This window comes from Lithobates pipiens, unplaced genomic scaffold (assembly GCF_037356315.1).
Source record: "Lithobates pipiens isolate NorthernLeopardFrog02 unplaced genomic scaffold, aLitPip1_a1.2 Scaffold_16, whole genome shotgun sequence".
Taxonomy (NCBI): domain Eukaryota; kingdom Metazoa; phylum Chordata; class Amphibia; order Anura; family Ranidae; genus Lithobates; species Lithobates pipiens.
Window position 1 is genome coordinate 480,756,893 of NW_027507748.1, and position 13,654 is coordinate 480,770,546.

At 42.6% G+C, this 13,654-nt stretch overlaps 1 protein-coding gene across 3 annotated transcripts in view; it reads left to right on the forward strand.

Annotated features, from left to right (window-relative positions):
• Positions 1-13,654, forward strand: part of UGGT2 (UDP-glucose glycoprotein glucosyltransferase 2) — a 672,069-nt gene that overhangs the window by 554,703 nt on the left and 103,712 nt on the right. For all 3 annotated transcript variants that reach the window (XM_077483028.1, XM_077483030.1, XM_077483029.1), the window contains exons 30-31: positions 7,569-7,653; positions 12,923-13,008. In XM_077483028.1, the coding sequence (XP_077339154.1) occupies positions 7,569-7,653; positions 12,923-13,008 (171 nt within the window). The remainder of the gene's footprint in view (positions 1-7,568; positions 7,654-12,922; positions 13,009-13,654) is intronic.

Below are 13,654 nucleotides of genomic sequence, written 5' to 3' on the forward strand. Positions count from 1 at the left end.
CTGCCACGGCTCCTTTTCGAAAGTCAGACTCACTGTTTGTTTGTTTTGGTGGCTGGTCCAAAGAAAGGCATGGCGGTCTCGTCGGACACCATTTCCAGGTGGATCAGACAGATTGTAGTACAAGCCTACACCTTGAAGGGGCAGGTGCCCCCCTTTCTGGTCACGGCCCACTCCACAAGGGCAATCGGAACTTCTTGGGCCTTCCGACACCAAGTGTCTGTCTCTCATGTGTGTAAAGCAGCGACCTGGTCGTCTGTCCACACGTTTATCAAGTTCTACAAGGTAGACGTCAGCGCATCGGCTGATGCCTGTTTTGGCCGCAAAGTTTTGCAGGCGGCCGTATAGTTGCAATTGAATATGCAATATATATTCCCTTTTTTCAGTTTTTTCGATAAAAACACAGTACTGTTAAGTTTAATGCTCTGTTGCATTACATTCCACTTTTTTTGTGCGGTTATGGGTAGTCACTCCTGTTGAGGGTACCCTTTTTTTTGTGGTGTTTTTTTTTCACGCACTGTTGTTTTTTGTGAGTAACGTTTCAATACTTCCCACTTGCCATGGTGGATGAAGTTTCTATGCTGTTTAACCACCCCTCGTTTGGCACTGCTTGGGGATGTCCCATTTGTTACAGAGAGGAGCTGTATCAGACGGTGAATATAAGAAAAAATAGGATTTTTTTGTACTCGCCGTAAAATCCTTTTCTCTGTAATTCACCGACCGACACAGCACCTGCCCCTCGTTTTATCTTTACGTTATACTGCTTGTTGACGTACTGAGGTCTGTCTGGCAGACTGGAGGGTTGTAGCCCAAGGGACCGTCCCCTGGGCGGAACTAAGAGTTCTGAGTGTTGTGTTACAACTATGCCTAGTATTCTCCTAGTGATAAGGCTAACAACCCATTTGTTACACAGAGGAGCTGTGTCGGTCGGTGAATTACAGAGAAAGGGATTTTACGGGTGGGTACAAAAAATCCTATTTTTCCACATATTGTTATGTTACAGCCTTATTCCAAAATGAATAAAAGTTAGTGCAGCGCTGGACTGGTGGAATGTGTAGCAGTAGTGAACACACTATAATTTAAATAATCTGTTTAGATATAAATGGCAAAAAGAGAAAAATGAACACTAGTGTAAATCAATACTATTGTTCAAAAATGTTTGCAAAAATAAACATAAATGTCCAAACAAGTGCAATGAAAAAGAACAACTTCCAGATGGAATTTTGACAAAATCCAGATGACTCTATCGAATGCCAAAGTACACTTAGAAGGTGTGCAAATGAAAAGTTGGGTACTCTTACCGGATGTGGTGGACACACATACCATACAGCAGTGAGTCAAACAAGCTCATAGCACCTCGGTTCCTGGTGCTCACGCTGGATGTAATGGTCCTGCGACTTCAACCGTGCGTTTTCTATAACGTGCATCAGAACAGCAATAGGACCAACAGCCTGATGTTCACACTGGATGTAGTTATTTCATCACTCCAACCGTACGTCTCAGCCAACACTCCGAGAGAGCCACTGTACACCACACTGCTGGAGGACCCCTGAGTCACAGCGTCGGCTAACTCGGGGCTCCTCCAGAACTGTGGTGTAGCTCTCTCGGAGTGTTGTACTTGTTTGGACATTTATGTTTGTTTATTTTTGTCACAATTTTTTAACAATAGTATTGATTTACACTTGTGTTCATTTTTTTATGTTATAGTGAGACATAGTGGGTTTATACTTGATCAGATTACTTTGTATAGGTCAGTTCTAGACGTTTTTGCATATATAGTCACATCCTGTCCAGCACTGCACTAATTTTTATTCATTTCTGTAGACTTTGTGTGCTAGCAGCTAACATTCCTTCATTATCCTCTTTTGGTTTAGCATAGGTTTTTCTCCTTTTTGCACTTATTGCAAAATTAATTAGGTTTTTTATTTTCCTGAAAATTCTACAAACAATACCCCATAATCGCAATGTAAAAGAAGTTTGTTTAAAATCTATGAAAATTTATAAAAAAAAAAAAAAATCACATGTACATAAGTATTCACAGCCTTTGCTCAATATTTTGAATATTTTGTTGAAGCACCTTTGGCACCAATTACTACCTCAAGTATTTTTTAGTATGCTGCTACTAGCTTGGCACACTTATTTTTGGGCAACTTCTCCCATTCTTATTTGCAGGAACTCTCAAGCTCCATCAGGTTTAATGGGGAGCGTCAGCGCACAGCAATTTTCAGGTCTCTCCAGAGATGTGTTTATTGGGAACAAGTCTGGGTTCTGGCTTGGCCACTCAGAGACATTCACAGAGTTGTCCCGTAGCCACTCCTTTGTTATCTTGGCTGTGTGCTTAAGGTCCTTGTCCTGTTGGAAGATGGATCTTTGCCCCAGTCTGAGGTCCAGAGCGCTCTGGAGCAGGTTTTCATGAAGGATGTCTCTGTACATTGCTGCATTCATCTTTCCCTTGATCCTGACTAGTCTCCCAGTTTCTGCCACTGAAAAACATCCCCACATCCCCACCACCATGCTTTACTGTAGGGATGGTATTGGCCAGGTGGTGAGCGGTGCCTGGTTTCCTCCAGACATGAAGCTTGCCAGTCAGGCCAAAGAGTTCAACCTTTTGTTTCATCAGACCAGAGAATTTAGTTTCTCATGGTCAGAGTCCATCAGGCGCCTTTTGGCAAACTCCAGGTGGGCTGTCATGTGCCTTTTACCAAGGAGTGACTTCCGTCTGGCCACGCTACCACACAGACCTGATTGGTAGAGTGCTGCAGAGATGATTTTTCTTGAGGAAAATTCTTCTCTCTCCACTGAGAAATGCTGAAACTCTGAGTGACCATCAGGTTCTAGGTCACCTCCCTGACTAAGGCCCTTCTCCCCCGATCGCTCTATTAAGAGTCCTGTGGCTCCAAACATCTTCTATTTTTGGCTGATAGAGGCCACTGTGATCATTGGGACCTTCAATGCTGCAGAAATGTTTCTGTACCTTGATACAATCCTGTCTTGGAGGTTTACAGACAATTCCTTGGACTTCATGGCTTGGTTTATGCTCTGACGTGCACTGTTAACTGTGGGACTTTATATAGACAGGTGTGTGCCTTTCCAAATCATGTCCAATCAACTGAATTTACCACAGGTGGACTCCAATCAAGTTGTAGAAACATCTCAAGGATGATCAGTGGAAACAGGATGCACCTGAGCTTAATTTTGAGTGTTATGGCAAAGGCTGTGAATACTTATTTACATGTGATTTTTTTTTTCTTTTTCATATATTTGCAAAGATTTCAAACAAACCTCTTTCACGTTGTCATTATGGGGTATTATTTGCAGAATTTTTAGAAAAATAATGAATTTAATCCATTTTTGTATAAGGCTGTGTCAGGGCTGTGCTCAGCTCCTATCTCTCCACAGATACTCAGCCGTTGCTGATACCCTGATCGTCAGTCCTGCCTACTTAAGGCATCCAGTCCAGAGGAGCTCGACATCAGAGATGCTCTCCTGCATTCCTGTTAAAAGACTTGCTTGGCTGATATCCCTTCTGGCTCCAGATCCTGCTTGCTGTTTTACTATGCTCATCTCCATCCCCCTGATGTTTAGCTTGTCTGACTATCCATTCTGGTTCCTGAACTCTGGCTATGTTTTGGCTACATTTGTTCTATTTACTTTTATTATTAAACAAGTGTGATTTAACTGTGCTTCTGTCTTGGTCTAATTTCATGGTTTCTGACAGGCTGTAACATAACAAAATGTGGAAAAAGTGGAGCGCTGTGCATACTTCCCAGAAGCACTGTATACTTGGATTGGTTCTTAAACTGGAACAGAGTAAGACGGTGAGAGGAGGTTAGGAAGTGGACATTCAGATTGTAAAAGATGGGGGGGATAAGAAGGGATAGCATGTAAATAGTGGATGAAATGAATGAGCAAGGTATATAAGATGGTGTCAGGGGCTAGCTCAAAGGGGATCACCTTCCCTGGAAAAAAGTTAGTCCAAAGAGCAGGTTTCTTAAAATCTGACTTGTAGCCAGTTTTATTTTTAAAAGTTGCATGAAAATAACACAAACAAAAACTCTTGCCATCCAGACAGACACTAACTGAACATTGCAAGTTCCTTACTCAACAGGTGAAGGACTTCTCCCAGTTACCCACAAAACAAAGATCATGCAAACCTTTTCTCTTACAAAGCAAACTTCACATAAGCAAGCTCTCAGGTTTTTGGCTTCCTGAGTCCCAGGCCAAGAGAAATCCTTTGCTCTAGTCCTGCTTAATTTATACCACATGTTGGTGGACAAAAGTAGACCACAAAATCTGGTTCGGAACCAACCCTGCCAAGGTGGCTGGTAAAACCCGGACCAGATTCAGCCTTAGTTTTCGGCAAATGAACGCATGCGAGGTGAAACATAACGTCCATCTATCACCTCGCCTTTCATAATCTCACAATAGTTATAACGGGGTTAAGGGTGATGTAGTAGAAATGGGAGTAGCCAAAGTAAAGGAAAAGGTAATCAAGAAGTCAGGATTTTATTTATTAAGAAGTAAAGGGTTATTTGTATTTGTACCCTTTTAAGTCTGTTTTCCCTTATGTGTCATGTGTGCTATGTTTGTGCATGAAAGGTTTTAGTAAGAGATGTAATATATTTTTTGTATTGCAAATTTTATGAAAAAAAAGTCACAAGCAGGCCATTTCTTCAGTGCGTCGGCACATGCGGATACAGCGAATATCTCCTTAACTGTGCAAGTTTAGGAGATATTATTGGCACTAATTAATGGCCATATTTTAGGCTTACCTGTAGGTAAAAGTGGTGTAACAGGGTTTACAACCACTTTAAGGCTCAGTTCACACTAGTGAGATGCAGGAATCCTGCAAATCCACAGTGGGTTCCCGCATTGCTCCTGACTCGCAAGGCAGTTCACGCTGCACTATGCGAACTGCTGGGAGTGTCAATAGAAAGTTAATGACACCCCCAAATCAGTTTGCATATGGCAGTGAGAACTGTCAGTTCGGACGTGAATCAAATCGCATGGTTTTGAACACCCATGCAAACTGATTCTGGTGCTAACTAAAAAAGGGTCCTGTGCGAGTTTGGTCCAAATGCAATGCAAATTCAGCCATACTATCTATATAGCTGAAATCGCATTACACAGACATCGCATGTGATTAGCACTGCAGTTTGGTGCGAATCACATGCAATATCACACAGCGCACTGGTGGGAACCAGAAAAAAAATGTGAACATTAAAATGTTTTAAAATTAAACATTGTAATAATAAGCTCAAAGTAGTGTATACCTAATCACTGAGAATAATAAACGTTAATTTATATAGCGCATTTAACCACTTAAGCCCCGGACCAATTTGCAGCCAAAGGACCAAGCCCTTTTTTGCGATTCGGCACTGCGTCGCTTTAACTGACAATTGCGCGGTCGTGCAACATGGCTCCCAAACAAAATCGGTGTCCTTTTTTTCCACAAATAGAGCTTTCTTTTGCTGGTATTTGATCATCTCTTTTATTTTTTGCGCTATAAACAAAAATAGAGCGACAATTTTGGAAAAAAAATCAATATTTTTTACTTTTTGATATAATAAATATCCCCCAAAAATCTATAAAAAAACTTTTTTTTTTCCCTCACTTTAGACCGATATGTATTCTTCTACATATTTTTGGTAAAAAAATCGCAATTGGCGATTATTGATTGGTTTGTGCAAAAGTTATAGCGTTTACAAAATAGGGTATAGTTTATAGCATTTTTATTAATATTTTTTTTTTTATACTAGAATTGGCGGCAATCAGCGATTTAAAAAAAAAAAATGTTATTGTGACTGTGACATTATGGCGGACACATCGGACATTTTTGACACATTTTTGGAACCATTGTCATTTATACAGCAATGAGTGCTATTTAAATGCACTGATTCCTGTGTAAATTACACTGGCAGTAAATAATTAACCACTAGGGGGCAGTGTAGGTGTTATGTATGACATTATGTGTTTTTTTTTATTGTAGGGGGCGTGGCCTGGCATGTGACGTCACTGATCATCCTTCCTTATAACAGTGAAGAGACAATCGGTGACAGCCACTCAGTGAAGCATGGGGAGAGGTTTGTTTACACAGACCTCTCCTCGTTCTTCAGCTTTGTGACCCGATCGCAGGACACCAGCGGCGACCGGGTCCGCTGGTCCCGCGGCCATGGTCACGGAGCACAGGGCCGGGTCAGGAGCGCGGCGGAGGCGCGCTCCCGCCCCACGGCTGGGCACTTAAAAAGCAATGTACAGGTATGTGCTTGTGCCCAGCCTTGCCATTCTGCCAACGTACATCGGCGTGAGGTGGTCCTTAAGTGGTTAAAGGTAGCTTCTCAAAGTGCTTTACAAGGAAAATGCAAGGAATACACAGGATAACATAAAGGGGAAAAAAGGGACAATTAAGTGAAAGCCTAATTGCTTCTTTCCTGAGGACTGCCCTAACGAACACTGACCTTGACCTCCTGCTCAAGAACAACATACGCCAAGAGGCACAGGGAACTTTTAGACTTGCAGCTCTCACACAGAAAGGATTTTGTCAATAGACACTCAGCAGTAGCTCAAACTATAAAAACACAAAGGATCACCAGACCAAAATTGGATAAAAGAATAATAGTCCAAGATAATTTAAAGTACCAAGAAAGGCTTGCTATAAAATTAATTCCCTGCAATAAGTCACAACATATTACAACATTGATATGTTTAGAATGTGTAATTAATTAATGTTTCCACCTGTGTAATGTATGTTTCCCCACCTTGTCGGGGCAGGGTAAGCAGAGCTGTGTTGCGATCCGTGGGCTACTTTCACACTGAGGCTCTTTGCAGGCACTATAGTGCTAAAAATAGTGCCTGCAAAGCACCCTGAAAGAGCAGCTCATGTCACTCCAATGTGAAAGCCCTAAGGGCTTTCACGCTGGAGCGGTGCGCTTGCAGGATGGTCAAAGTACTGCAAGCCGCATCTTTGCAGCACTATAGGAGTGCTGCAAACCCGGCGGCAGCGGTGCTTTGTGGGCAGTTTTAACCCTTCTTCGGCCGTTAGTGGGGGTTAAAACTGCCCTACTGGCACCCGAATAGCGCCACTAGAGCAACAGCCTCCTGCCCCAGTGGGAAAGTACCCTTACACAGACACCAACAACAGTTCCAGGAAGTGCCTGTGTGCAGGTGAAGATCAGGAGCATTGCTGATTGACTGTGGTTTCTAATCTATCGGCAATTATAATTATTCATAATCTAAATGTTTAATGTATTAAACATATGAAGCAAAGGCAGATCTCTCTTTTTATTTGGAATATCACTTTAAATTGTCAATAAAAAAAGGCATATAAGAACAATCATTGTGTTTTGAGGGCGACGCCACTCCCCCTTCATCAGGGAACAATGCAAGATAAAACTTGGATGGACTCCAAGAAACCAAGGACTTCACAGATCTGTATTAGAACCAGTATTGAACTCTCCTCATGGAGCTGCTGAGGAGTAGCTGCTAGTACTAGGAAAATGGCCATGACCATGAGTTTTGGTTTGCATTCTTCTGCACTGTATAATTTTGTATTTCCTTTCATTCTCTTTTAGCCATATTGGGACTGATTCCCCATCAGATCAAGGAGACGTAATTGTGGTGCTAAGTAATTTCAACAGTAAAATTATTAAAGTTCATGTAAGTATCTAGTTTTAATTTTGTCTTAAAACTGGCCAGAATTGGTCACTATAGGTTGATACACCCACCTGTTCTAACTATAGTTCTTGTCATAAAATTCTGTTTTAGATTTTAACTAAAATAATTATTCTGTCAGAATATTCTTTTTAGAGAGCATTTGGTGACACAAGACTAATATAGCTAGCTGTATGCTTTTGGAGGCAGTAATTGCCATGTCAACACCAACTTTTGAAGCTTTGTATCCCCATCTTAACTGCAGATAACCAGCATAGCTATAACTACCCCTGCATACCCTGATGAAAATAGGATTTTTATAACAGCTTACCTGTAAAATCCTTTTCTTGGAGTAAATCACGGGAAACAGAGCCATAGTAGTTACTATGTGGGATATAGGCCACCTTCAGGTGATGGACACTAGCACTCCCTATATTACCCTTCCCACTACTGGGAGTACTTCAGTTTTGTAGCAAAGCAATATACATGTATTAGAAGAGGGGAGGGACCTCTGTGTCTCATGATGTACTCCAAGAATAGGATTTTACAGGTAAGTTGTTATAAAAATCCTATTTTCTTTATCATACATCACGGGACACTGAGCCATACTAGTTACTATGTGGGATGCCCCAGAGCAATGCCAACTGAGGACTTATACTGCTGCCTACAGCACACTACGCCCAAAGGCAATATCCTCACGCCTTCTTACATCCACCTGATAGAATCTGCTAAATGTATAGACTGAAGACCAAGTTGCGGCCTTGCAGATTTGAGCAATGGAAGCTTGGTGATGCACTGCCCATGAAGCACTAATAGCCCTAGTGGAGTGCACTTTGATTTGAAAGGGTGGAATCTTTCTCAAACCATAAGCTTGAACAATTGCCAAATCCTTTTAGAAATGGTAGATTTTGATGCTGCCTGTGCTTTTTTGGGACCTTCAGGCAACACAAACAAAATATCTGTTTTTTGAATCTGAGCAGTCGCCTTTAAGTAGACTGCTCTCACCACATCCAGAAAATGTAGTGACTTCTCTTCCGTAGAACAGGGTTCTGGAAAAAATGAAGGTAAAACCATATCCTGGTTTATACGAAAACCTGACACTACCTTTGGTAGAAAGTTAGGATGAGGATGCAATACCACCTTATCCTTATGAATAATTAAATATGGCTTTTTACAAGAAAGAACAGGCAACTCTGATACCCTTGCAGAAGATATGGCTACCAGAAAAATGTGTTTCCTTGTGAAAAGGACCAAGGGAATATGCCGTATCAGCTCAAAATGCTGTTTTTGTAATGCTGACAGAACTAAATTGAAGTCCAAAGGGTTCAGGGGTGACCGCAGGGCCCCCCTTCCCCAAAGCACCCCCCATGTTGAGGGCACACGGCCTGGTACGGCTCATGAGGGGGGTGCTCGCTCATCCCCACCCTCTTTCCTGACCGGCCGGGCTGCGTGCTCGGATAAGGGTCTGGTATGAACTTTGGGGGGACCCTCATGCCGGTTTTTAGGCATAAGGGTTCCCCTTTAAATCCATACCAGGTGACGGATCTATCGAGGTGTCAATCTAGCTGATGGAGGCGGTGACATTGACTTCCTTTGCTAGTTCCTTCTACCTGGAGCCACGTTCAAAATGAAAAGACTTTACTCTGTGTGTGGGCAAGTCCGTTCATTTCAAAAGTCTGGTGGACTAGCACACAGACGGATGAATTTTCCACCAGACTGCTGAGTCCGGCGAACAATTTTGAGTCAAGACTTCTTTCTAAGTCCGCCGGACTTTTGGGAACAAAAAGTCTGCCCGGAGCCCACACACGGGCGGATTGTCCGGCGGACCAGAGTCCGATCGTTTGTACGTGGCATTAGAATACAAAAGCTTTTCCAGCAGTGAATGGACAGGAAAGGTATGCACAGCTTGAGGAGGCTTTAGCGAACCCAAACAAGAAGTGGGCTTATCAACCAACTCAGTTAAGGGTAGCATAAATGTGGAACAGACCATCTCAGTAAGAGATTGCACCATCAATCTTTCAGATTGTGAAGCTGATCTTTCTGCATTTGACCTCATCAGCCTGCTCACGGTCCCCTGAGAGAAATTCGTCTTCTCCTGACCCCATTTCCTCAGTTTGAGGGTCCTGGGTAATGGACGAGGACCTGTTGCGTTTTGTCCCACACTGGGATGCGATTAAAGCCACTAACCTTTCTTCCAATCCTATCATGGTAGAGCAAAAAACATCTTCAGTAATATAGACAGGGGCTGCAATGTCAGAAACATTTGCCACCCCTGATGGTTCACTCACTCCAACCAGCCACCTCAGATCTCCCAGTGGAGGATGCCATTGTAGAGAGATGAGTTTAGGCTTTTTAGAGGTTGAGGGAGTCCCTTTTGAGGCCTTTTTTGGGGTGATTCTACCTCCCCGTCTGACCATAGCCCAATGCACAAATGCAGAGTTACTACCAGAAGAATTTGAACCCACTACTTGAGCAAATAGTCCAGCAACTGCCACTGCTTTTAGTGCTCAGCCTGGTGCTTTAGTAAATGTGCCAAAGGAATGGCTATGTCACCACTTACATGCCCCCTTTTTGCTCTTGTGTCTCTCCGACAGCTTGCATTCAGCAAAATTGAGCTTTTTAAGTGTACTCCCACGCTGGATGTTGCTGCACACTAATGCCAAGCTAAGCCACACCCCCTGCGTATTTCCACCGCGTCCTCCCTTCCTGTTTTAAAAAAATGTTTTCCCGCATGAACGCGGGCCTCCGATCTGACGGGATCAGCATATGTGTAGGGGGAGGGTGGCGAGGAGGAGAGCTGACAAAACCACCGCGCAGAGGCAGTGGGGAAGGGGAGCAGAATCTGCCAATCGTTCTGGCTCCCCCCCCCCCCTCAATCCAGGGAGAGGGGGAGAGTTTCTGTCCAGGAAAACTTTATGGCTGGAAAAACCAAAGTACTGGATCCCGGGGTCCAGCTCTCTAAAAAAAGAAGCATTACAGACTAAACCTTGTTTCTTCTGCCAAAAGGCCCGGGTACCATTCAATTTGGCCTAAAAAGACATTTTGAATGGATACGGTCGCATAGCTTGCCCAGTGGAGCTCAGCATAGCACATCTTTACTCGTGACCAACACCTAAGACACTAGCGAAAAAATGACTCCCAGTAGTGGGAGGGGTTATATAAGGAGTGAATTTCCTGTCTTAGGTTGTGCCAGTGTCCATCACCTGAAGGTGGCCTTTAACCCACATAGTTACTGTTGATGGCTTTGTGCCCTGTGTTGTACAATAAAGAAAGGAGTACACTGACATGAGTTTGTTTATCACAGCATTCTTTTTCTTGTGCAAAAAAAGCAAGAAAATAAAGGTTCTTTCTCAGATAGCCACGGATTTTTTCTTAGAGCCATGCCATATAGTGTTTATTCGGGATATACTATTTTATTGCAACGATCAGTCTGTTGTAGGTTATGGATAGCAGCCTAAAGCTTTACCTGAAGAAGCACACTGCTGACCTGTCCCATTTCCATTAGCATTTGCTTGCCTTTTATTCATCTCGCGTACCCCCCACTGCTTCATACCTCACCAGGAAATACAGGATATGTTAGGGTAGGGATGAGCATGTGGCTCACCTATTTCAAAGCACTGTGGAAGTCATGACTTCAGTAAATGTGTCTTTTCAGCCGATGGCTGAATGAAGTGGCAGTGAAGCGAAGGTAAATGTAGGCATCTGTAGAAATCAGCATTTAAAGTGTTACTAAACTCAGTAAAATCAGTCTGTACATACAGTAAAACGTGCTTGTTATACTTACTATGAAAATCCTCTGTATTATGTAAAAATGCTGTTTGAGCCTGTCTTGTCTGATCCTCCCTTTCTTCCACATTCCCCAATCTATCTGCTGATGGAACAGAGCCTTGGAGTCACTCTGCATGTGCTCAATTTGGTGTGTATTGCTAGAGGGTTTTTTTTTTTCTTTGGCCCTGTGCTGATCACATGCACTCCCATCAGCTCCGTCCAGACAGAGGGTTGGGGGTCCTACAGCCTTATAGGACACTTAGGCCGCGTACACACGCGGGGACTGTTCGCCCAACTTTGTCCGTCAAACAGTTTCGGCAAACAGTCCGCTCAAAATTAGCATGGACGGACATGGCCACACACGACGGACGAACAGTTTGCTGAAACCGTGCGCGATGACGTGAACGGCACGTACGACGGGACGAAAAATACGACGTCCTATACACTGCATTATAACTTTCGGCGTGAAAATCCTTTCTGAGCATGCGCGCAACTTTGTTTGACGAACAAGCCTACACACGAGCGGACTGTTCGCTGAAACAAGGTTTCAGCGGACAGTTTTTCGGAAATTCCGAAAAACCTTGTTCGTCAAACTGTCCGCTGAAAGCCCACACACGAGCGGACTGTCCGCCCAAACACTGTTCAGCGGACAAAGTTGGGCGAACAGTCCGCCCGTGTGTACGCGGCCTCAGAGTAGAATGAAAACTCCTCCTACAAACTTTAACCAGACACTGACTGAAGTCACAAGACTGCTATAAACTGCTGATCGAAATGGTATTTAGCAGTTTATATTTACTAAAATAATTGCATGTCCATGCTCTGTGTGGGGAGGACAGATATAGTGAATGCAGGGTCCTGGATTTAGAAAGACTTTAGGGGAAACTGTTGCTGTGCCCTGCGCAGGCAAAGTACGGATTAACTTTAAGGTAGGTATTTGTCACGTAAGGAATACAATCTAAAACTGTCCTAAATGATTATTATGAGGCTCTAGCTCAGTTCATGGACAGGCACATATTTACAGTACTTTATAGTGTATATCTAACCAGCCATTTGGTAAACACACACACACTTTCTCACTTATTATTATTACTTTTCTTTTTCCATTTATACATATAGTGAATAGACAGGTTTGGCATGCCATCTGGTAGATAATGGATACAGTTCTTTCTTCTGCAGTTGTAATGAAAGAAATAAGACGCTTACAAAAAGTTGTTACAGTTGTTGAGACACGTTTAATTGCACTATGTGTTTGAATACCATGAGCTCCTAATGGTAAAACTTGAGAATTCTAGCTACAGGAATAGCCAAGAGATGTTTGGAAAGTTTTAATGCCAATGGATGACCTTAGAATATCATAGAATAACAAAACAAAACATACAGGATATATTTTTAAAGGTTAGTCTTAGTCCTCAAAGATTTATTTCTAAGCACACTCTATTTTTAACATCATTTTTATTGAATTGTCTTTCCAAATAGAAAGTACAATCTGATCTTATTTTTATTGCAGGTGCAGAAGAAACCTGACCAGATACATGCAGATCTCCTGAGCAGTGAGTCTGAAGAGAAGACAGGCCTGTGGAGTTCTATAATGAGGTATGTGTATATATATATATATTAGAGAGAGCAGAGTGCTAGCCAATAAGGATTAATTTCAGTCTAATCACTTCATTATTCTGAACTCCCAATGCTATAGATTAAAGGTCATTGCACTTCAGATGCTTGGACGGTTTTTGAGAATAATCAAAGGTGTCCTATACCACTGAAACACCAGCAGATTTAATTTAATCATGCAAAAAAAGATATAACTTATGACTCGTGCATCTTTTTTGAATCTCAACATCTTACAGTGAATACACTAGTGGTGATTTGGTGTGTTCACTAAGCTATAACTGGCACTTTAAAGCCCAATTACACCTTTAGTTTAAATCTGCTAAATATGTGTATCAAAACAAAATTTGTTAAATGTCTTACACTACTTTTTCTTTCTAAAGCCTTGTATGGCCTCCACAGGAGGAGGCTGTGCATAAGTGACAGTAAGCATATAAGCAATGGGTTGTGTGTATATACCTGTACAGCCACTGCTTCAACCAACCTGCCACTGAAATTACAGGTTGGCTGTATGATCTACTTGCCACTCCTAAAGTAACCACCTGAGTAGAAAAGCCTGTCTTTGGCAGCAGCTGCAGAGTGAGACCCTTGCTGTCTGAGGGGAAGCAGTGGCCTTGTTTCTGAGGTCCAG